At 47.4% G+C, this 23,498-nt stretch overlaps 1 protein-coding gene and 1 long non-coding RNA gene across 7 annotated transcripts in view; one reads left to right on the top strand and one right to left on the bottom strand.

Annotated features, from left to right (window-relative positions):
• Positions 1 to 23,498, top strand: part of MTUS2 (microtubule associated scaffold protein 2) — a 585,660-nt gene that overhangs the window by 544,046 nt on the left and 18,116 nt on the right. For all 4 annotated transcript variants that reach the window (XM_059143942.1, XM_059143941.1, XM_059143943.1 and 1 more), the window contains one exon: positions 16,085 to 16,299. In XM_059143942.1, coding sequence (XP_058999925.1) covers positions 16,085 to 16,299 — 215 coding nt within the window. The remainder of the gene's footprint in view (positions 1 to 16,084; positions 16,300 to 23,498) is intronic.
• Positions 486 to 14,889, bottom strand: LOC131813565 (uncharacterized). Of its 3 annotated transcripts, none has more exons than XR_009346874.1 (5): positions 14,529 to 14,889; positions 6,898 to 8,609; positions 6,028 to 6,210; positions 4,404 to 4,506; positions 486 to 859 (listed from the first exon to the last, which is right to left on the bottom strand). It is a non-coding gene; the product is annotated as an uncharacterized LOC131813565 (long non-coding RNA). The 3 variants fall into 3 exon arrangements; XR_009346873.1 differs by lacking the exon at positions 486 to 859 and adding an exon at positions 2,730 to 3,925; XR_009346875.1 differs by lacking the exon at positions 486 to 859 and adding an exon at positions 2,730 to 3,925 and having other exon boundaries at positions 8,480 to 8,609.

Here is a 23,498-nt window from a genome sequence, read left to right as displayed (position 1 = left end):
TAAGTCTGAACACACAGGCTCAAGGTCAGCAAGGGAATCTCAGGCCAGGTAAGAGAGAACAGATAGGTGTGTGGTCAGACAGACAGAGGCTCAGAGTAGCAGCGATGAGCAGGTTCTATAGCCTGGGATAGATACCAGACTGATGGTCAAGGCTGTGGGTCTTCTACACTCCTCAGCAGAGGCAGCACTCTACAGGCCTGAGTACTGAGCACTGGGTCTAGGGCCTTGCTACTCAAAGGGCGGTCCCTAGACCAGCAGCATCCTCCACCAGCCGGTGGCATGTTTGAAATGCAAACTCTCACGCTCCACCCCAACCTCTGAATCAATGTGTGCATGTTTAAAAGATCCTCAGATGGCCTGCATTACAGTTTAATACAGAAGCGCTGTATGTTTATAGCAGTGTTTCTCAACGTGCTACTTGGACCAGCAGCAGCTGACGTATCACCTGGGAACACGTTAGAAATGCAGGTTCTCAGCCCCCCCCCGCCCCCCGCCAGACCCACTAAATCGCAAGCCTCGCGTGTGATTCTGATGTTCACTCAAGTCTGACAGCCTCTGGCTTTGCCAAAACCCTGTAGCAGCATGAACTTGAGATTGCCACAAATGTGGACTGACTTGGTTCTGCTGCTCCAGCTCCTCTTGTATGAAACAGGATCACAGAGTAGAGATCTTGCCCACTTCGTAGGGATTTTGAGCAGGTCAGTTAAGGTCAGTTAACCTGTCCACGTAGAGCACTCAGGAGCGCCTCCAGCCCGTGGAGAGGGCTCAGTACCTGTTAGCTGTGATGCCATCCACGGTGTGCCTTTCCTGGTCAGATGTGCTTTTCCTTCCTTTCTACCTGAGACCTTTTTCTGGGAAACTGGAAGAGAAGGAAATGTTTGCATTTTCTGGGACCTCATGTGATTGAGAAACCCCTCCTGCTTCTCTGTGATTCGGTTTTTTAAAACAAACATGTAATATTTTAACTAGCCAACAAAATGGGGAACTTATCTTCTCAGGGATTCTAAGAATTATCACACAGTTCTCTGCTAATGAGGATTGCCTCCAGCCATCCTCAGGTCCATTAGGTAAGGTGGACACAGTCATCTCAGGCTTTCGCTTTGATACAGGCAGCCACTCCCCAGCCTCTAACGAGACACAGGATGGGGCTGTCAGGTCCTATCTGGTAACTGTGTCCTCAAACAATATGTATGTATGGATGTGCAGCAATCTAAAGCAATAATAACAAACACTGTGAAAATAATTTTTAGCTAGGGCAGCACTGACCTCCTACACCCTCATTGAGTACCCAAGTCTTACCTTCAGAGGTCAAGTTGGGCCCACTCCCTCTAGATATGTGCATGGAATGTGTGTTTTTTTATCCTTTGTCCCAGCCAAACATTCATGAAATGTGGAAAATATTCCCATTTATAAGATTATAATGATTCTTTGACCCTCCCAAAATAATCAACAGCTAATATTTATCACTAATCATTTATCCTGTGCTTAGTAGAGACCAAACAAGATCCTAAGCACCTACACTCAATTATTCCATGTAAACCTCACACTAACCCTAAGAGGCAGTCTCTGTGTGAACCCCATTTTACAGAAGAGGAAACTGAGGCTCAGTGGATTAATCCCCCTCACACAAGCATCAACTAATAAACTCAGGCCCAAATTTGTTGGACATTACAGCCCATGTTCCTGCCACAGCACTTGGAGGAGGTCTCTAACCCAGCACTGTGTAAAGACAATAACAGGATTAACTAAGAATGACCGAATAACTGAGGAACTTCCCTAACTGCAATTACATCATAACTTGCCTTAAGAGCTACAAGGTGGATTTGATCTGAATCTCCAGATGTCCCCTACTGAGGATACCTATACCCTTATTGAGGCCAGCTGGATGGCTCCTCCAACCCAGCTGGGATCCTAGTGCTAAGCTCCCTTCTGTCCATCCCTGGGTCAGTGTGTGCTAAGATCCCTCATCTCTCCCAGTGCTCTCTAAGTTTGACTTTGCTCAAAGTCACTTTAAGAACCCCCTACATCTAGCAAGTGCATCCCACTGAGATTTGTCAGATATAGTAGACACTGCATGGGCCACCACCACCTGACCCGCTTCTTATTTATTGCCAGAGATAGTAAGCCCTTCACGCCTCCACCATCAAGGAAACTTCTGTCTTTCTCTAACAGGAGGGCCTGTGCTCGTGAGCCAAGGTTCTCCACAGTCTCTGAGCACCAGAGGGTGGCAAGGCAAAGAACCAAAATAAAAGTGCCCCCTTCACATCATATGTTCCAACTGTGTTACACACAGTTGTCTTGGTATTTTCTGCAGTATTCTATGAAATGCCACAGGGGCAGGTCTCTCTGTATACTTCATACCTCACTGTCAGGAAGGTACCCTTAACATTGTAACCTTTTCATGATATTTCTGGGTTTTGTTTGGGATCACACACCCAGCCCCTATTTCCTACCAGGAGAAGAGGTGGTGTGGTTCATCATCTGGTCTCTCTTAGATTTTATTTTCTCTAACTTGCTGTTTTTTCCATGCTTGTATTCTAAAGCTCATCAGTCCCTCCTCCTCTTACTTGACCAGCTCAAGAAGCCAGATCCACCACCACCCTCCATGCTGACTGCCACCTCCCCCCCACCCCGCTGCCTGCAGCCCCCGTGCAGGTCTTGGTCTAGGCTGGCTGCTTTGGTGCCACACGTCCTCACTAAATGTGAACTGTGGCCAAAGGACGTACTTGTGGGTTTTCAGGACTGAGAATTTTTGCTTTATCAACAGTCTTGAAGCCAGTTCCTTACCTACCTGGCAGCTGTGTGCTCAGAGAGAGGACCGCCACTAAAGGTGACATCTCACCTCCCGCCTGCCCTCAGGTATCCCATAGATCTCAGACAATGCTTCTCATGGGAATCTCCCAGAATCTTGGTTACATGCGGGTTCTGATTCAGTCCATCTGCCTGGGCCTGAGCTTCTGCATGTCTAATAAGCGCGCAGGTAAGGGGACCACACTCGGAGCAGGAAGTCATCAGCACGCCGCCCAGTGAGGGCGAGCCTTGAGCCAGCCAGACACCATGCCGGCTGCTCCACACACAGAGATTGTATTTCATCCTGGCTCTGTTCGGTGAAGTACAGCTATCTTCATTTTTTTAGTTGAAAGCCATTTTTCTGAATGTTCCCTCAGTTTTAGTGACCATATAAATTAGAACAGTCTGCAGGTTGATAGGAAACCACCACCGAGGATGTCATGATTCCCTCGGATGCAGTAAAGTGGCTGTTCTATTCAAGACACTGTTGCCAATTAAATGGGGTTTGCCCCTACCATAGAGACAGCAACCCAGGAACTGGGATAACCTGAAGTCTGAAGGTGAGAACACTCCAGGCTTCCTGAAAGAGGAGTGGTTTCCCATGCTGCCTTCTCCCGCACCGACTGACTCTGCAGGGAGGGATCCTTCAGTCTTGTTCCAGAAAGCATGTGTTTACAGAGAGCGGCCTGGTGTTCTGCTAAGTGGCATGGGAGTCCACTGGTCAAGGCAATGGGTCTAGCCAGGGCATCGGGCAGGTGTTTCCATTAATCCTAAACACACTCTTGGGCTATGGCCGATTGCGTGAAAACTGGTCCTTCTGCGTCTATATCTAAAAATTTGTGGGTAGGAAGAATTTGAGGTGGTGCATTTTATTGCTTAGAATTGATCCGTTGTATTTGGTAGTAATGAAGAGAGGCTGAGATGAGTTCATAGGGGAATGCCCATGTTTGAAAAAAAATCAGCTCCTGAAGATTTAAAACATTAATATTCCATTCCTGTGAAAAAATTAAGGCAGTAAAGGCTTGGACAGAAAATAAAGATGATCACAGGCCTGGGAAAACCTCAAAGAGGCATCTCCCAAATCCCGTGGAGAACACAGAATACCCAAGGCCAGGTGGTGCTTGTATCTGACAACCTGAAGGAAGGAAGGAATATATTTAAGCCGATTACCACCAAATGCATTAAAATGTATTATCTACATTTGATCCTCATACTCATCTAAGAGCAAAGAAGGGGCAGGGGCCAGCCAAACTCTGGGACAGAAGATTGAAGTGAGCAACTTGCTCTAGAATAGGGTCACTCCAAGTTGTGGGGCTTCTTACATGATAGAGTCCTGGGAGCTCATTTTCTAGACCTCTCTGTAGGGCAAGTTTTCTCCATCGTAAAGAGCAGCTCAGAACTTCAGCTTATATTGTTTAAACATTTTCCAGGACACTATTAAAAGTTCCTTCTAAAGGGATGTTTTACATAGAGAGGATGTTACTCGTACAATTTATGTAACAAGGACTCATTTGAGATAAAATTAAAGGGTCCTCTTTTCAATGCCATTTTGCAAAGGGAAAAAAAAAAAATAAAAGCAATAAATATTCCCGACAACCACATGAAGCCATTACCTGTCCCATCTAAAGCTGGACCTTCAGGACGGTCCCTGTGGAGTGTGTTAGATGAGCGTGTGGCCTGGAGAGGCCTTTAAAACTCCACAAAGCCCAAATTAACCTGGAGGAAAAGAAGAACCAGCTCTGTGCAAAACCATTTTCCACATCAAGCCATTTCCTCTTGATGGGCAGTAATGTTATTAGTTCTCATGTGGACAGCATTGATTTGCTTTTCAAAACACATGATCATAACCACCCTCTTAATTCCATTTCGTTCTTTGCCTCCATAAATCATCCTTGTGTTTTTCTCCTCTCAGACCGAGAAGATTACCTATACGCATTGTACATTATCTGTACCTACGAGATTAGTCATTATCCCTTTGTTGAAATGCTCATCCTTTGTCTTAAAGAACACATCAAAATGGCACGAGGCTTTTCTTACTGTGAAAGAGCCTTACTGATTGGGATTTCTCTATCTTTTTTCCTTATATCTCTTTGTTTCCCTTCTTCCAAAATATAAGGCAGAATAGCAGTCCGGTTATTACTGGAAAGAGCACTTCCGAAATTCGTATGGATCAGATCCTGGCTGTCCCTTTCTAGCTGTGTCAGCTTGGACAAGTGACTTCACCCCTCTGAGCCTCTGTTTCCTCTTCTATAAAATCAAAGCAGAAATGGCTGCTTTGCCCAGCTTGGAAATTTGCTGGGAAGATTAAACAAGGTAGTGTTGTGTGTTAAAGAACTTTATAATGAAAATACATACACATGCCAAGAACTGTTATCACTCTTAATGTCTCATGTCATGGAGTTGAGTGATTGTGTACATTTTCCCTGCAGATGAAACTTATCTCTTTAGGGAACCATTGGGGGAGGGTCATAACAAAAATTCATATACTCTTCCCTGTCTTCTTCAAGGAAGACTCTTCTTGAGGATCTGGGTCACCATTATAATATCCATAGAATTCTAGAAGGCTAGGAGAGGAAGGGGGCTTAGCGCTCCAAGTGCCCATAGGAATCAGTCTGCAAGGACTACTCTAGCAAAACACCACAGACAGGGGGCCTTAAACCACAGAAATTTCTTTCCCCATGCTTCTGGAGGCTGGACACCCCTGGGTTGTTTTCTGCTGAGGCCCCTCTCCTTGGCTTGTAGGTGGATGTCTTTTCCCTGGGTCCTCACCTGACCTCTGAACATGCACATCTCTGCTGTCTCTTCCTCTTCTTGGAAGGACAGCTGTCCCTCTAAATCAGGGCCTTATTTTTGCTTAATCACCTCTTCAAGGTCCCTATCTCCAAAAGCAGTTACATCCTGAGGTGTCCTGGGGGTTAGGATTTCAACATATCATCTGGGGGATCAGGGACATAGTCAGCCCAGAATAGTGTCTGCCCTACCTCCTCATTTTATAGATGAAAATGTTGAAACCCAGAGAGGCTAAACGATGTGCTAAAATTCCCATAGCGGTGTCAGCAGAGGCTGGAGCCCAGCCCCATTCCTTCCCTCCTACCCCCCTGCCTTGCCTCACCTGCGGGCTGCTTGCTGCCTGTGTCCCCTCTCCTTCCTAGGCGCCATCCAACTCCTCCCCCTTGGACTTGCCCTTCTCCCCACAACACCGCCCTCCCCCCCACCCCGGGCACCCACCATCCTCACCTTCTGGTGTGTGGGGACTGTGCTTCTCAGGGTCAGGGCACAGGAAGACTTGTTCACACTCAGTCCTGGGTGAACGTGTCAGTGGTGAGGAGTGGGCTGTGGCGCATCATGACGTATGTTCGGGAATTTGAGGTGTCTTGTATATCATCATCCACTCTTGGGGCTGTGTTCCCAAAGTTTGACCTATAAGTAAGTGAAATGTTCAGAGTGAAACACCTCAGAAAGATACCTTTCTGTATCTGTCCCATAGCTACCAAAACTCCTAACATCTGGAAAATGCTCTTTCTCTTGCCACGGCCAGATCTTGTGGATTCTTTCAGAAACCATGTCCACCCCCACAGGGAGGAAAACACAGCTGCCAAACTGCCCCAGCTTCCCTGGGAGAGATTTACTAACTGGAATCTCTCCTGAGGTGTCAGGCTTTGAACACCTCAACACTTTTATAAAATGGACCACAGCCTACGAATCACTGCAATACAGCCTGTCCTCATTCATCATTAAAGTGGCTTGTCAGAATTCAGGATCCTGAAGGGAAAGCCCTTCCCAGGTACGGTGGACTAGAGGAGAACCCCCCCAGCCTCTGTGAACTGTGGGCCCTCTGGTGTGTATGCATTCATCTATGAATCCAGGAGAGCTTTGTCTGATGCCTAATGCCTGGTGTTTCTCTCTGGTGGGACTCCTTCCGCCATGTTCCTATCTCCTCAAATGGCACCCTTGTCCCCCACTGCTCAGACCAGTCACCCGATTCATGCTTCCTGACTTCCTTCATCTCTTTCCTCCAATCCTTGAGCACGTTACGGTGGCTTTGCCTCCCAAATACAGCGCCTGTCCATCCATCCCTCAGCCTGCTGTAGACTTAGTTCCCCTCACCATGAACTCTGCCGGGGCTCCACACGCATCGTCTCATTGCTGCTCTTGTCCCCATCCTTGGCTCCTGTAGTCTGCAGCCACTAGAGGGATCCTGTAAAAGCTTACTTAGCTCTTGTTATCCCCCGTTTGAGACTATCTGGGCTTCCCACTGTACCAGAGTAGAGCCCCAACTCTTCCTCAGACACCTCGGGCTCTGCACCACCTGACCCTGCCTGTGTCTTGAACTTCACCTCCCTCTACTCTCCCTGTCATGGACACTCGAGCCCCATGGAAGTCTTTCTGTTCCTTATGGACCCCGAAACATTCTGGGCTCAGGACCTTTGTACTTGCTGTTTCTTGTACATGAGTCTCCCTGCCTCCAGCCCTCCGTGCACTGCCTCTCTCTTGTCGTTCACAACTAACTGGATGTTGCCTTCCCAGAGAGACCTCCCTGGTCCATCCTGCCTCAGCCTAACCGGCCCTTTCACTGGTCCTTTGTTAGTGTCATCCTTCTTTTACTTCTCTGTAGTTATTAAAAGCTTTAGCTAGCGAAAACATTGCTATTTAAAAGTTTTGCTCACTTACTTCTGACACCCATGACGTATGTCTTATTCACACCATGCCATGGAATGGGGGGCTGCGGGGGGGCTGGCACAGGGCAGGTGCTCAGGAAGTTCAGTCACTGTCTACTAACTGTCGGCCTGCCTGTGGGTATGACCCTGTCCCACTGGTAGGAACACAGACAGGTAAAGGACTCTCCCTGACTCCTTCTGTCTCTTTTCTGCTCAATAATGGAACTTTCATGTCCTTTTCTCTCTCCTTGACATTTTCATCAAAACGAAGGTCTTACAGAGAAGCTGAGGGTAGGGCTGTGAAGGACACTGTGGCCAGAACTCACGCAGTCTGTTTGCAGACCAACCCTGTTAGCCTTCTGCCTGTCCCTGGGATCCGACAAGTGCAGACAAAGGCATTCGCCACCAGAGGGCATTTTTTCAGGCAGTATGGCTCCCCCTAGTGGGCACTCGTTGGTTACAAAATCACCGCATTAAAAACAAAACAAAACAAAACAAAACAAAAACCCAAATGAAGAACTTCACAGTGTAAAGACGCTCATAAAATTTAACCCCGTATAATTTCCACTCTGGGGGAGTTATCCTAATGGAAAAAGCAAAATAATATATGGGTGACATGGACCATATTTCCAGCAATAAAGGAGTATAAATTGTGGTACATCAACAGAGAATCTAAGGAAGCCGTGAAAATTTTAAGCATCAGGACACTTCCTAAAAGCATTAGGACATTTCTTAATAGAATATTAAGAATTCACACCACGGCAACAGCTATGAAGGGAGCCTGCAATTGAAAATTTCATCTTTTCTATGTAGGGAGATCATGGTTAATTTTTAATTTTTTTCCTTGAAAGTTGTTATGTCTGTTTAATTAACCATCCCCCCTCCCTAAAGAAGCAACTTAATAGTCTCTGTAACTGTGGGATCTCGCTCCATCTGTATGTGACGATGGTGACTCCTTCAGTTTTCTAGGGCTGCACTTAACTAGGTCCCTCTGGCTGGGGGACTTAAACAACAGAAAGCCATTTTCTCACAGTCGTGGAGGCTGGCAGTGCAAGACCCAGGTGTTGGCAGGGTGCTAATTCCTCTGGGGCCTCTCTCCTCTTGGGTTTTATAGAAGGACCCCTTCTGTCACATCATCTTTCTTCCACAGGCATCTGGGTCCTGTAAAGACACCAGTCAGATTAGATTAGAGCCAACCTTAATGCCCTCATTTTAACTTCACTACCTCTGTGAGGATCCTATCTCCAAACATGGTCACATCCTGAGGTACTGGGGGTTAACAGCTCAGTGTAGGAATTCAGTGACTCTTATAATACTTAGATACTGACATAGGATATACTAGATTCTTACATACTTATTATGTGCTTATTATTTATATACTTATTATATACTTATTAAGTATATTAGTAAATAATAAGGTTACTATTAATACTTATACTATTATAATACTTATATACTGTACAAATACTTATAAACAGAGTATCGTCTCTCATTATTTATTTATTTATTTGTCAGAGAGAGACGGAGCACAAGCAGGGGAAGGGGCAGAGGGAGAAGCAGGCTCCCTGCTGAGCAAGGAGCCCCATGAGAGACGACTCTGGGATCCTGACCTGAGTCCAAGGCAGTCACTAAGCCCCCCAGGTAGCCCTCCTTTCTTTATATTTAGGTGATTTTATAATTATGTCCACTAAAGCCCTTGCTATGATGCAGAAGGCAGTGTAATATCGTTCCGTATACCTTTGTCCTGAGCAGTAGAGCCTGCGTGGTATTTACCTTTATCTTTTTTTTTATCTTTGCTACCTCTTTGGCAAACTGATAAAAAGTTGTAATTATTTGAAAGACCATCAGCCATTTGTTTACAGGAAATTGATCTTACTCACTGAATTCTGCTCCTTTCAGTTGATTATGAGCTGTGGTTTACACAGTACTTTTTTTTTTTTAAGATTTTATTTATTTATTTATTTGACAGAGGGAGATCACAAGTAGGCAGAGAGGCAGGCAGAGAGAGAGGAAGGGAAGCAGGCTCCCTGCTGAGCAGAGAGCCTGATGCGGGACTCGATTCCAGGACCCTGAGATCATGACCTGAGCTGAAGGCAATGGCTTAACCCACTGAGCCACCCAGGCGCCCCAACACAGTACTTTTTTTTTTTTTTTTTTTTTTTTTTACAAATGGTGCCGCAGCAGTTTTCTCTGCCAGTGTCCCAAGGATCCCTACATCTTCATGTGTCCCACTCACCAGCTGATGGGTTGGTATCGTGGTATTATGTATATCTGGGGATGTGCTAAATGCAGCTTTAATAATATTATATAGTCTTATAGTGTATATGCACACATACACACCACCGTATACATTCTTACATACACCGCCCTATGTGTTCGGCTTTAACTGCACCACAGATTCTAATCCTGCTTTTGCTTTTCAAACTCATGCTTGTGAATTACAAGTGTTATATGTTCTTAACCAATCAAAATTATTGTCTCAGCTTCCTAGGTTCTAAGGATGTATTATCATGGTGTGTGTCTCCCACTATAATGTACCAAATGCTTTCACGAGAATAGAAAAAAAGAAAGAATGAACGAAAGTAAGACTCCAGATGTTGTGTAAGGCTATTAAATTAGCCTACCTTAATCTGTCTACAAAATGTCCGAATAGATATATTTTTGAAGATTGACCAGAAGAAAGACATGATGTGACTTTTCTTTCTCTGGGGACTCCCTTATTGGAGCTGTCCTCCTGGGGTCCCAGCTGCTCTTCTATCTAGTGTCTTCTGCAGGCTCAGGGCTTACAACAGGGCGGCATGGGAAAATTAGAGGTGTCCCCTCACTTGTACCTAATAGCAACTGGGAATTTGGGGATTGGAGCTCTATGTGAAAAAAATGATTACTTTGCCACCTTATAGACAGCAAAACAGAGGGTTTCACAGCTCATGATTTACTTAAGGCAACAGTGTAGTTCAGGGACAGCTCTTGGATGAAAACCAATCGTCTCTGACTCCCAGTCCCATGAATCATCCTGCCACTAATATCAATAAAATAACAAGTAAGATAGAAGAGTCTTGTTAGTTCTGACCACTGGATGCCATAACCTTTTCAAACCCTGTCTTCTTCATTATGATAGTAGTTCTTAAAAAAAGGTTTTTTTAAATTTATCTGTCAGAGAGAGGGAGAGCGCATAAGCAAGGGGAGTAGCGGGCAGAGGGAGAGGGAGAAGCATACTCCCCATTGAGCAGAGAGCCCAATGTGGGGCTCGATCCCAGGACTCTGGAATCATGACCTGAGCTGAAAGCAGACCCTTAACTCACTGAGCCACCCAGGTGTCCCAGTTATGATAGTAATTTTAAAATTTTTTTAACTTTTGAAACATAAATAATAGTTTTTTTAAATTAAATGTATGTTGTTGCAGGTGTTCATTGGACCTGGAGTCCTATAATTAAGCACACAACCCCCTGAATAAGGGAAGTGTAAATACAGATATATTTCATTCCAAATAGAATTACATCATCACACTGTTTCTGCATCGTACCTTTTTTGTTTAATAATATGTTACAGATATCATAATGACACAAAAAGATTTACCTAATTTTTTTTTGCTGGTTACCCATATCGCTTTATATACAGGATTTGTCCCACATGTATATTGCACTGATCATTTCTATAACTAGCCCAGACTGCTTCCCCAAAGCAAATCCTGCTGCAGTCACCATCTGAGAGCTACTTTGTGCACTTGCAAAATTGTAGGCTTCAAGGGCATCATGTCATTTCTTTCTCCAGGGAACTGATTGGTTTTCATTTGTTTCTTTACCTTTCTACCTGCTTTTTTCCAACTACACAATCTGTAGCGTCAACTTACTGCCTAAATCTCCTAGAATTAACAACACTGATAGGAGTACTATATAATGAATAAATTTTTTCCCATACAAAATAGCACTTACCAAAACCAAAATACATGATTAGCATGTTTTGTTATTTTCATTTGAGCTCTATATGCTCGCTCTATCTCTAGTTCAGAGGCAATAAGAATTGAGTTTCTCTCTCCCTCTGCCCTTCCCTCATGTTCCGTCATGTTCCGCAGGTATCGGTGTATGTGTGCGTGTGTGGAAGACAGTGAATTGGTGGGGTTTGCATTTCTGTTTCATTTTGCTAGCATGTATCCTTGTCCTTGTTATACGGATGTTTTCCAACCAGAATATGACCTTTCCTTCCATAAAAAAATCGACATTAATCCTCGGAGGTATTTTCCCTATCATGCCATTTAAAGTGTACAATTCTGTGGTTTTTAGTGTATCTGCAGTTGTGCAACTGTCACCACAATCTGTTTAGAACATTTTCATCACTCCCGCAAAAAACCTGTGCTCTGTAGCTGTCACACCCCAAAGGCTCCCACCCCTCGCATGCCAATGTTGAAAGATGTTCTTGCCCTCGGAAGCGGCTTATCCATCATATTCCCACGAATGGTCCATTAGATTCTACTTTCTCAGATCTTCCCTGTGTTATCAGAATATTTCATCTTTTGTAGCCTTATTGATGAAAGATCGTTTCTTGCTTTGGTTTGCATATGCTTAATCAGGAATGGTGCTGACCATCATGACCTTTTGTCCATCTTTGTCACCTGTCTATGCAGTGCTTTGTAGACCTATTTTAAATAAAATCAAACATATTGTCACTACTTTGTCCCCATCCACTGGTGCATGCTATGTGGGGTAGAGACCACAGTGAAGTTAGTCCACCCAAATTACAGGAAAAAGAATGTCCTCCAAGCAGGCCCCGGAATCCAGAAACTGCCCTGAGGCTACCTGTGTGTCCCCAGCCGTCATCTAGTGGTGTCCTTGCTACTTCTGTCAGATGACTCCCATCCTTTCCCAGTGTAGGTACAATTACAGCTCCTCTATTTGCCTCCAAATTAAAATAATTAATATAATTAATATAAATAAATTAAATATTTATTTATTTATTTTAGAGAGAGAGCACACACAACCTGGGGGAAGGGCGGAGGGAGAGAGAAACTCAAGCAGACTCTGTGCTGAGCACAGAGCCTCATATGAGGCTCAAACTCATAACCCTGAGATCATGACTCAAGTTGAAATCAAGATCCCAACTCTGAACCAATTGAACCACCCAGGCGCCCCTCTGGTTCATTTCGACTTTGTCTCAGTCCATCAACCGCTATATTTTTTCCCAATCACTGTTTTTTAAATGCACATTCTGTGGTCTTTGTTCTGTGCTATTAAAAAAATCTAGTCACCCCAGGAGGCAACTGGGTGGCTCAGTCAGTTAAGTGTCTGCCTTCTGCTCAGGTCCTGATCCCAGAGTCCTGGGGTCAAGTCCTGTGTCAGGCTCCCCAGTCATCCGAGAGTCTGTTTCTCCCTCTCCCACTCCCTCTGCCCCTCCCCTCTCTACGCATGCTCTCTGGCTCTCTCTCAAATAAATAAAATCCTTTAAATAATTTTTTTTAATTTAAAAATAAAATCTAGTCACCCCAGGATAAACCTGTCTTTATATACACACCTCTTACCTGGTCTGTGGATCTTGAGAGCCTATTTATTTATTTGCCAGCTAAATTCCCTGGTGAAACCGCTAATAAATTTCCCTGGCTGGAGGGTCTTTGGGAAAAGCCAGAACTAGGCTAAAGCCAGTGAGCCAGAACTTCTGGGAGCAAGTGTTTCCCCACTGCTACTTCCAGACCAGAGCCCCTTTGGCTGTTAGTTACTGTCAGGTCCTTTTATAGGGCCCGTAGCCTCCAGCAATCAGGTGTAAGGGAGAACCCTCAACCTTTTCCACCACGACCTCACTACCAGGCACCAGAAAGCCTCAGACTGAGTCTGTTATTCACGCTAGTATTTGTTAGCAGCCCCAGAAATCTGTCCCTTAGGTAAACCTTGCCCAAAAGATTGACTCTCAGTGGAGGTGACAACAATATTAAGGACATCCCTAGTGTATGTAACGCTCCAGATGGATCATTCGTACATTGCTCCTTTATACCATGGATCACTTCTCGTATAACCTTGCAATAATCAGTAATAAGCATTATCTTCCCGACTCACTACACACCCAGTTGAAAAAGAAATTTCATTTTTATTGGTTAACATTCAAATGAGAATGCAATCCCGCTTCTGTGATGTCAAACACGCGTGACCCGAACCTAGGAATGAGGAATCATCAGACACACCAAATCCATAGATGTTCTGGAATAATGGCCTTTAGTCTTTAAAAGTGCCAAGTTCAGAGTGTCTGGCTGGCTCAGTCAGTTAAGCAGCTGCCTTCTGCTCAGGTTATGATCCTGGGGTGCCGGGATCGAGCCCCATATCAGGCTCTCTGCTCAGCGGGAAGCCTGCTTCTCCCTCTGCTGCTCCCCCTATTTGTGTGTTCTCTCTCTCTCTCTCTCTCTCTCTCTCTCTCTTTCAAATAAATAAATACATAAAATCTTTTAAAAAATAAAATAAAATAAAAGTGCCAAGGTCCAGAAAGTCCAGAGCAGACCAAGTGTTGTCCCAGACTGGAGGAGAGTGAGGACACCATGCACCTAAAAGCAACTTGATGATTCAGAACCGGATCCTTTCTCTAGAAACGATATTACTGGGACAATTGGTGAAATCTCAGTGGGCCTGAACATTGGATGGCACTACTGGATCGTGGTCCATGTCCTGATCTTAATGAATACATTGTAGTCATGTGGGAGAATGTCCTTGTTTGCAGGGAATATACACTAAGGAATTCAGGGTTAGTGGGACAACAGGTAGCACCTTATTCTCAAATCGTTTAGGGGACAAATGTCATGTGTACAATCATTTGTCCTGTACATACAAGTTTTCTCCGTGATTTTTTTGGAAGCGCAAAAATTATTTTTAAAAACCGCAACAGTAACTATAGTAATTGTTTGGAACTTAGGCCAACTTTTGTTGGGGAGGATTATTTTTCACTAACATTTTTCAAAATTGCTGGTACCAGGTAATTTTAAAAGGCAGAGAGTTCTCCAAGTCCATTTGGTTATTGCTTTTAAATTCTCTAAGACGGTACACTTTCTGATTTCCCGCACCTGGAGGGGACAGCACCCACCGTCCCACCCTGGGCTCCCCCCATTACCTTGGCAGATCCTGCAAACTGCTTCTCCAGACCACACCTCAGAATCCTCCAGCCGATGCCATGCCGGGACCTGGGACCCTAGGCCAGGTGAAGCAGGAGAGCAGGAAGGCCGCTGGGGTCGGTCTTCGGCTACTGGGCTGGCCTGCTGCTTACACACTGTTCTCATAGGGCAATGGGTCTGCGTGCTGTCCAGCCAATCCACCACTCATCTCATCAGGGGAAGAATGTTTTTAAACATCCCTATGCTGAATAAGAACGTTTTTAGAGCCGAACATGACAAAGGAGCCTTTGAACTAGCTGCCTCTTTAGGGTGGGACTTCTGATCAGGGTGTTTCAAATGCAGTCTCGCTTCCCCTGGGTGTGTGTTCCTGACCACCACCCCGCCCCCCCGCGCGCACGTGCGCGCGTGCACACACACACAGACACACACGCGGTGCAGATCCCATTTAGCAGGCGTTTACATCATTACAAAGTATGTGACCGTGTTTCCCCAGCATGTCGAGCAGAGCGGAGGGCATTTGTGGAACGTACATGTTGTGTGTGAGCACCTTTCTGTGTGCGTGTGCTGGGTGTAAGCAACTCCAGGTGGCCTAAGCAGAGCAGATAGATGTCAGGCTGTTTTTCTCCTTCTTGAAAACAGTTATCAGTGGAGGCAGCGATCTTGAAAATGGAAGCCGTCACTCCTGCCTGTCGCCTTAGGGAAGCACAAATGCTAAGCAGAGCAGGGGCAGGGTTGGGGCGACTGGGTATGGGCTGTGCCACTGTCCCCATCCCCTGCACAGAAAACACACCACGGCTCTGCCGGGTATCATGCCTACGCCAAGGGGTATTGAGCGGTTGTTCCTTCTGGCGGAGAAGAATGGTGGTTTGTGAAGCTCCACATCCCTGCACTTTCTCTGAGATTGTCCCACCTGGCATTTCAGCCCCAAGGGAACAGCCTTCAGTATCTGCATGTCCTCCCTCCCCTCTGTCCCCACTTCCCCACCCCCTCCCCATCCTGTCCCCAGATTCCAGGGACACTCAGGTCCCAAACCTCAATGGACATGAGTCACCATGGACCTTGTGAAAAGTAAATCCTGAGTTCCTGCCCCAGGGGCTCTGACCCACTCAGAGCATGCCTAGGAGCGGGCATTTTTAACCAATACCCTGTATCTTGATGGCTGTGGTCTGTGGGCTCTTGGAGACACCCTGCTGTAGTCCAGGTACACAGGGCTTGCAGTCAGAAAGCCCAAGTTTGCCTTCGCAGCTCTCTCTCCGCACACTTGGGCAAGTCCCATGAGCACCCTGGGGCTCAGGTTCGACCTCAACACCCAGCATCTGTTGTAAGGATCAAATGTGGTAGAGGGCAAAGCGCTTTGCAAACAGTGAAGCTCTCCAGAAGCAGGAGTAAGAGGAGCTCGCCCTGGTTGTCCCCATCCCCTGCACAGGGGATGTGCACAGGTTGTGACGGTGACCAGGGTGATCCACCGGTAGGGAGTAAAGACACTTGGGTGTGATGCCTTTGGTCCCATAACCCATTGTTTAAAAGGGGTTATTCCCCCCCACTCCTCCCCCAGCCTTCCACACAGCCAAGTGCGAGAAACTACAGAAGGAGAAGGAGGACCTGGAGAGGCAGTTCGAGGAGGAGGTGCGGAAGCTGGGCTGGCAGCAGCAGGCGGAGCTGCAGGACCTGGAGGAGCGGCTGCAGCTGCAGTTTGAGGCGGAGATGGTGCGGCTGCAGGAGGAGCACCACACCCAGCTGCTGCACGTCCGGTGTCAGCACCAGGAGCAGGTCAGTCCGCCTGGGGCTCCGGCTCTGCTGTCGGGACACACGGGTGCAAAGTGGAGGGGAGCCAGCACTGCTTTAGCAAGAAGCCCCACTCCAGGAGGTGAGCTTCTGGAAAGTTCACTCTCCGACCTCCTTTCTTCCTGCTGTCCCCTCTCTTCTCCCCACAGACACCCTGGCCTCCAGCTCCCTACTTCCCAGGCACACTCCCACTGGGCGCGGCGGGGGGGTGAGGGGGGTGGGAGGGTGGGGAGTACTTTTCCCTCTGCCTGGAATGCTCTCAGACATTCCATGACTCCCTTTTTCCCTCTCATCCAGATTGTTCTCCAAAGTCACTTTCTCCATGAGGCTCTTTGTTTCTCGAAACTTACAGCTCCTCCCCCACCACATACGCACTTTTCCTGCCTCCTCCCTATTCTAGCCGTGTATCACTGTTGAACAAACTATGCCTTTGACTCAGGTCCCCTGTTTCTCATCTGTATATTCCACAAAGGGCAGTGATTATCATAAGGAAATGCCCCTAGCACTTGTGATGCGCCAGGGGACTGCTCTTAACTCTCTTCATATACTAACTCACCTAGTCCTCGCAACAGCCCTGCGAGGTGGGTACCGTGATCACCCCCATCTTACTGGTGAGGAGACCGAGACCGAGAGGTTAAATAACCAGCCAGAACTCACAGGGCAGGGCACAGAAAAGTCAGGGTGGAACTCAGTTTGGCTCTGGGGTCCCATGCTGTCCAGCACGAACTTCGAATTCTCGGCCAGGTCTATCGGTGCCTCATGCGCTGTGCCATGCCTGCCCTCAGCTCGCACCTGCTGAATGAGGGATGACTTCCTCTAGTTAACCTCAGCAGGCCAGTCTTGTTGGAGAGGCCAGTGCACCCTGGAGCAACTGGGGAGGGTTCCCGGGGTCATGCCCACCCCCTCAAGCCAGCTCCCCTCCAGGACTGCAGCTCGGGCAGCAAGACATGGGTCCCCTGAGAGCTAGTTTGGCTCCTGCCTCTGCTCTTCCTTCCAAGCCTCCAAGGCTCTGATGCCCTAATGCCCGCTTCTAATAGGTGTGTTAGTTCACGGCGTCTGCCGGCGACATCGCTGAAGTAGACTGGCATTTGTGAAGAGTGCTCTTGTATGCTGGGGCATGTGCTGAGCGGCCCTTTATTATAGTGAGTGTCCGGGCTGCTCTCCTTGGACACCTTACAGACAGACATCCTGGATGGCCGTCCCCGGAGGCTTGTGAACGCAGAAGGCACAAGTATCATTTCAGAGTAATAATAAGCACTGCTATTGTAATTGGAAATCTCCCACTGGACAGCCCTTTATTCAGTTTCTCAGGTTAGCGATCTCCTTTTCTAGAAGCCTGTGGAAACCAGACACACCTGCCTGCTTGAGGTGCATTAAACCCTGAGCCCAGGAAACAGAGCAGCTGGCAGCTAGGGTTACCCACTGCGGCAAAGATCAGAAACTGAGCCCCAGCGTCTTGCCTCCTAAGTTTGCGGAGAAGCGCTCCCCTGAGCAGGTGTTCACACCTGCTGCTGTCCATAGCCGTCCCGATTTCCTGGCCCCTCGGTACCTCTCAGATGCGTGCAGAGACCAACTTGTTCTGTGCCTCTGTATCCCTGGGCTGTTCGTTCCCCGTTTTACACAGAACGAACGTATTTTCTGCCGTAGCCACTAAAAGATTTTTGATCTGCAGTTAGGGGTTGGTTGAGAAGATGCCAGGAGGCAAGGAGGAGAAGATGCCTAGAGGGAGTCCTCCGAGCAGAGGTCATGTCGGGGTGCTGTGTATGGGAACCACAGAGCTGAAGCCAGAGCTGAGTGGAGCCTGTCCACTGGTGGGGCACTGTGGGGGTGCCTCACGGAGTTTCACTGGGAGATGTGCTCTCACCCGGCCTCTGGGCTGGGCCACAGCAGCCTTGTAGAGATTTAATACTGGGAGGGATTGGAGGGATTGACTTTCCCCTTGAGAATGAGTTACATAAGCCACACATTTAAGATTTACCTTAAGGAAGGCTCTGAGTTCTGTTCTTCTCAATTCTTCATAAGAGCTAGAGATTCATTTATTCATTCATCAGTGCAAAGAATATTTAGCAAATGCGACTGCACTCAAGGCATTATGGCAGGCGACTGGGAGAGATACCAAGATATAGAACGTGTGGACTTGCAGGTTAGGGATCGGGGGCAGTTCTGAGACAAGGACCCAAGGAACCGTAATACTGGGTGAGAATTACAGAGGGCGCATTTAGGAATTTAGATTACTTCCAGCTATAAGAGAGGGGAAAGCTTTATGAGGGAAATAGCTTCTGAAGACTTTCTATGCGGGTAAACCTGACCTATGGAAACCTGTTGGTTTGAGGGTGGGTGAGGAATGGTGATTTAAATCTATGAATTGTTCTGTTGCTATCCTGACCCTCCCCTTCTTCAGCAGAGAGCACGCAGGCAGTGGAGAGGAAGGTGAAATGCATGTCAGTCCTGCATTCCCAGTTTGCAGACAGAATCAATGCCCGTTGGTCTAGTGCAGGAGAAGCCTCAAGGGCATGACCACCATGGAGATTTGGATGGTCTGGGGTGTGAATTACCCATGTGGGGATTTCCACACCCTGTGGGTCTTCCTTATCAGGGACAGCTACACTTGGCAATGCTAACTCTGCAGGTAGCAGCATGTCTGTGCTCCTGGAGCCTTAAAAACCAAGTTAAACAATCTGGCTTCTCCTTGTGCCCCAGTGCCCCAGGCTGGCAATGGGGAGGCAGTGTCAATTTCAACATGTAGGATTTTAGGGGGCTTTAACCCAACTTAGGAATTCACTGCTAGGGCAGGCTGACCTCTGAGTTCACTGCAGTTTCACTCCGTAGCAGAGATCCAGCCATCTGCTCGCCTGGAGGGGCAAAGACTATCTGTCTCTGCCTACACCTGAACTTCTGACAAAACGCCCCTCCTCATCTTCACCCCACAGGAGTTAAATCAGAATTGCTGAGGGGGCCTGGCATCATTGGTCTGTAAAAGCAGGGCCCTGTCCTGCAGTCTCTGGTTAGGGGCACGAGCGGGGGGCATGGGGAAAGCCTCTTGGCTTTCCTCGGTGACCTCTAAGATAGAGTAGGACTTTGATTTTAAAAGCAGGAGTAAAAGGTCATTAAAATCAGCTCTCATTTTCTAGTTTGCTTCACATTAATAAAAGATCGCCAAAGCTCTCCTTTCTCAAAGCACATAGAGCACGCAGGACAGATTTTCACAATCAACGCACATGCTTTTCCCTGTGCACCCCAAGCGTCATGGTTTCTCTGTCCAGCTTGCCGCCCTTCCTTCCAGGCTGCCTGCGGCTGTCCCCCATGGATACTTAACCACACAGCCTGGTAGTCAGTGACCAGATTTGTGACCTTTGACCCCAGTGCTTCCTGACCCTTCGTCAGTTTGTCTTATTCCCTGACCTGGCCCTGAAGTCACTCTTCTCCGAGGACCACTGGGTTCGTAGATGCATTATGGATTCTGCTCAATAAAGTCTGAGCAGAGCCTTTTCTTGAGTGGCTGTGCTGGTTCTTCAGAGTTCCCACCAGCCTTCTCTCCAGGACATACTTTCTATCCTTTCCTGGAAAAAAATCACCCTTTTAGACTAGCTGGCAGGCTCAGCCTCCCCACACTTAATCAAGACCAACAGAGGCCACTTTGTCCATCATGTTGCATTACGTCGGTCATGTGCGGTTGGTGTTCAGTGGCCAGCAGCAGAAACCACGCTGTCCCTAATCAAACCAAGTGACGTCCCCGGGGGCCTGCTGTCTTCCAGTACCAGAGCCCCTGCATGCAGTGGGGAGGCAGTGCAGAGAAGATAGGGCCTTCCGGGCAGCGCTGCCCACGTGCTGGGCTGCATGGGGACAGCGACCCCAGGGACGCGATGAAGTCACACTGGGCAGTCTGGCTGGGAGGCTGTACCAGGATAGGAAGGGAAGGAGGGGCTTGTCCTTACCTAGAAAGGAATGTCAAGAGAGCCCTGGGCAGAGTAAACATGGGCCGGCTCCCTCTCTGACCAGCTATGAATGTAGAGTCTGGGGTAGGCACAGATGGGAGTTGAATGTGGTTTGGGTTTAATGAGTGAAACTGAGACTTTCTCATTCTAAAGGTCAGTCTTTTCGAGGTGAATTGCCAAAGCGTCAGACAACTGTATTTTGCAAATGGCCCCACAGCTGCAGTCTTACCCATCTGAGGGTGGTTTTTCCAACCTTTTGCTCTGCTGTAATTCAGCCCTGCTGAGCCACGCAAGCAGCTGGGGGAGTGTAGCCAGCTTCAGGGAACAGCTGCCTCAAGGAAGACCCGCCAGGGCTCTTCCAAGGGCGCCTCGATAGCCTCTTCTGTGGCACAGCCCACAGCTCCCTCTGCCTGCTAGAGAGAGGAGGGTGGCCCAGGTATGGTTCAAGGGACCCCTACCCAGGGTTCTAGATGGAAAAGAAGGATGCTTCACCCAGAGTAAGTCTGCTAATTTAGTGCCTTTAGCCTCTGACTGGGTGATCTGTGTGCCCAAAATGACCTTGTATTCCCCTTGGTTCAACTTGTCTGAATCTCCTCACTTGCCTTCAAAAGGTTTCCAGTCTTCTCAGGCTGAGAGACCTTACTGGCCGCTTCGGAGGGGGAACTGTGCTCCAGAAAGAAGCCAGGAGCCATGGGAACTGTGGGGATTAATACCATGACGAGAAAGGGCATGCCAAGAGTGGACAGCCCCTTCTTTTCTCTATGCCTTAAAAACCATAAAGATGTATAGAACTTACTGAAATTACTAAATACTGAAGAGTAAGGATTATTGTGCCCAAATTTTGGCTTATTGGCTCCCTTCGAAACTGGGAGTACCTTTGAAATGGTACTGGGCCTTCCATTCCTTGCATATGCCCTTTCCGAGTTAGAGACTTAGTATTTCATTCATAAAAGCACCTCCGAGAGGCCGTAACAGAGAGCTCGTGCCCTTCATGTATTGGGGGCAGTATTTTATCACCAGTAAGTCAAAGACCCTCCTTCAAACAAACCAGAAGGGCATGTGTTTAGCCACAAACATAACGTAGAATTGCCAGTCAAGGCATATTCAGCTCCGAGGGCACACGGGACTTTTCTGGAACCTAGCCTTTGCATTCATCTGTCTTTCCTGAAACCAACCATGGCAATTTATATAAGAGCCTAATAAATTAGAACCATACCAAGGATGGATGAAAGATGTTTCTTTATTCCAAACTGGGTAACGTAACTCCAAATAATGTGGAGTTACTTGTTTCTACAGTGTCCTATGGGCTTAACTGACATCAGTAATAAAGCAGAAAGAAAAGATATTCCATCTTTTTCATTTTTTTAAATCAGTGATTTATTTTTCCAGGAGACTAAAAGGCTCGGGACAAAGATGCTATGAAAACCTCATATAAACAGGAATTGGACAATTAAGTACTGTGGTAATCAGCCTTTCTGCCGAGTACATTCATAGCTCTGAGCCTCAAGTAAAAGATTGTTTAATCAAGAGTGACCGGCAAATAAAAGCAAATCATTGCATACCATGTCCGTCTGCATATGATTGGGCAGCTTTCCTCACACGGTAGAGTTCATTGTTGGTTTTGCCAGTGAAAAGTTCTCATTTTCCATAGGAAAGAGAAGTCCGACAAATTCTCCTATGCAATTACACTATCCAGAATGGGAATCCTTCCCATTTTAAAATAAAAATACTCTGATGCATCCACTTCCCGAGTGGGCATTCTTTTTTTTTTTTTTTTTAAAGATTTTTATTTATTTATTTGATAGACAGAGAGAGATCACAAGTAGGCAGAGAGGCAGGCAGAGAGAGAGGGGGAAGCAGGCTCCCTGCTGAGCAGAGAGCCCGATGTGGGGCTTGATGTGGGGCTTGATCCCAGGACCCTGAGATCATGACCTGAGCCGAAGGCAGAGGCTTACACCACGGAGCCACCCAGGCACCCCCCGAGTGGGTATTCTTTATTGGGGAGTGCCCTTCCTCCCTTCGAGTCAAAGGTCAGCCCCAGAAAAAGGAAGGACTCTAAGAGATGGCTGGCTATTACCTGCCAGAAGCAATGTGTTCTCACCTGTCCGTCCAAGAGCGTCAGGCCCTGGGCCCTTTTTTTGGTTCAGTGTTTCTCAAATGCCAGACTTTGATACACTGGTAGGCCGTGAAATACATTTCATGACTTGCAACCGGCATTTTGAAAAAAAAGTGAGATAGAAATTTTAAGACCAGGTGATTTCAAGGAGGAAGGGAACCGGCTGTATCGTGGAACTTTGGTTTTGTGCGTGTGCCCATGCACAGTGCAAGGTACGGTGGTGTTTTATAACAATGGTTCACTGACAAAATTTTGGGAAAATGCTGTTCTGGTTTGCTACTGTGGGGCGGCGGGGGGGTGGTGTTGAAATTACTCCTTAAAGTCAGCCATTGGAGGGTAAAGCAACAGTCACAACAATAACAAAAACAGTAAACACACTGGGGGTGGGGCGGTTTGCAGAGATCAGGAGGGGTCAAAATAAAAATCCTGGAGCAGCCACACTGCCTGTGATTACATTCTAGAAATGTGCCTTCAGCCAGAGAAACAAGTGTAGTTCCACATTGCCAGGGCAGGGGGTAGAGGGAGTCCAAATTGCGATCTGGAGGGTAAGGTTACGGGGAGCAGGGGCGCTGAGCACACACAGATCTGCCGGCCAGTCCTGGCGCTGGGGAGAGCATCCTGAAGCTCCGGTGAGGGTCTTGCTGGGGTAGGCTACAACAACGGTGTGTTTGAGAGAGTTTCCCCAGCGGGGTCAGACAGACCTAGGCAGGATGGCCAGCTCTGCCTATTACAAGCTCTTGGCAAAACATTTCAAACCCCTCTAAGCCTCGGTCTCCTTGTCTATAAAATGGGCATAAAAATACCTACTTCGTGATGTCACTGTGAGAGTTAAGCGCAGGAACCAATGCAGGTTCCCTCCATTTGTCTTGTCCACCTGCCACTGGGTAACAGAGAGCCAACCATCCAGCAGAAGGCCCTCTTCTTTTCCTTATCTGCCATTTTCTCCATGATGGATTCGGTAGAAGGAATGGGAGTGGGAAGGGGGTGGGCCAGAAGCTAGGCCTTGGGCAGTGAAGAGCTGGCTCAGGCAGCTGTCCCCTACTGGGAGCTGCCAGCCTCCTACAGACAGCTGGGCTGAAGCGGTGACTTCCCTGTGACCGCCCCCTGACTTAGGGGGCTACCACATCATCACC

The sequence above is a fragment of the Mustela lutreola genome, chromosome 13 (assembly GCF_030435805.1).
Source record: "Mustela lutreola isolate mMusLut2 chromosome 13, mMusLut2.pri, whole genome shotgun sequence".
Lineage (NCBI taxonomy): Eukaryota > Metazoa > Chordata > Mammalia > Carnivora > Mustelidae > Mustela > Mustela lutreola.
Note: the sequence above shows the minus strand (reverse complement) of the source record. Positions and strands in the feature narration are given on the sequence as shown.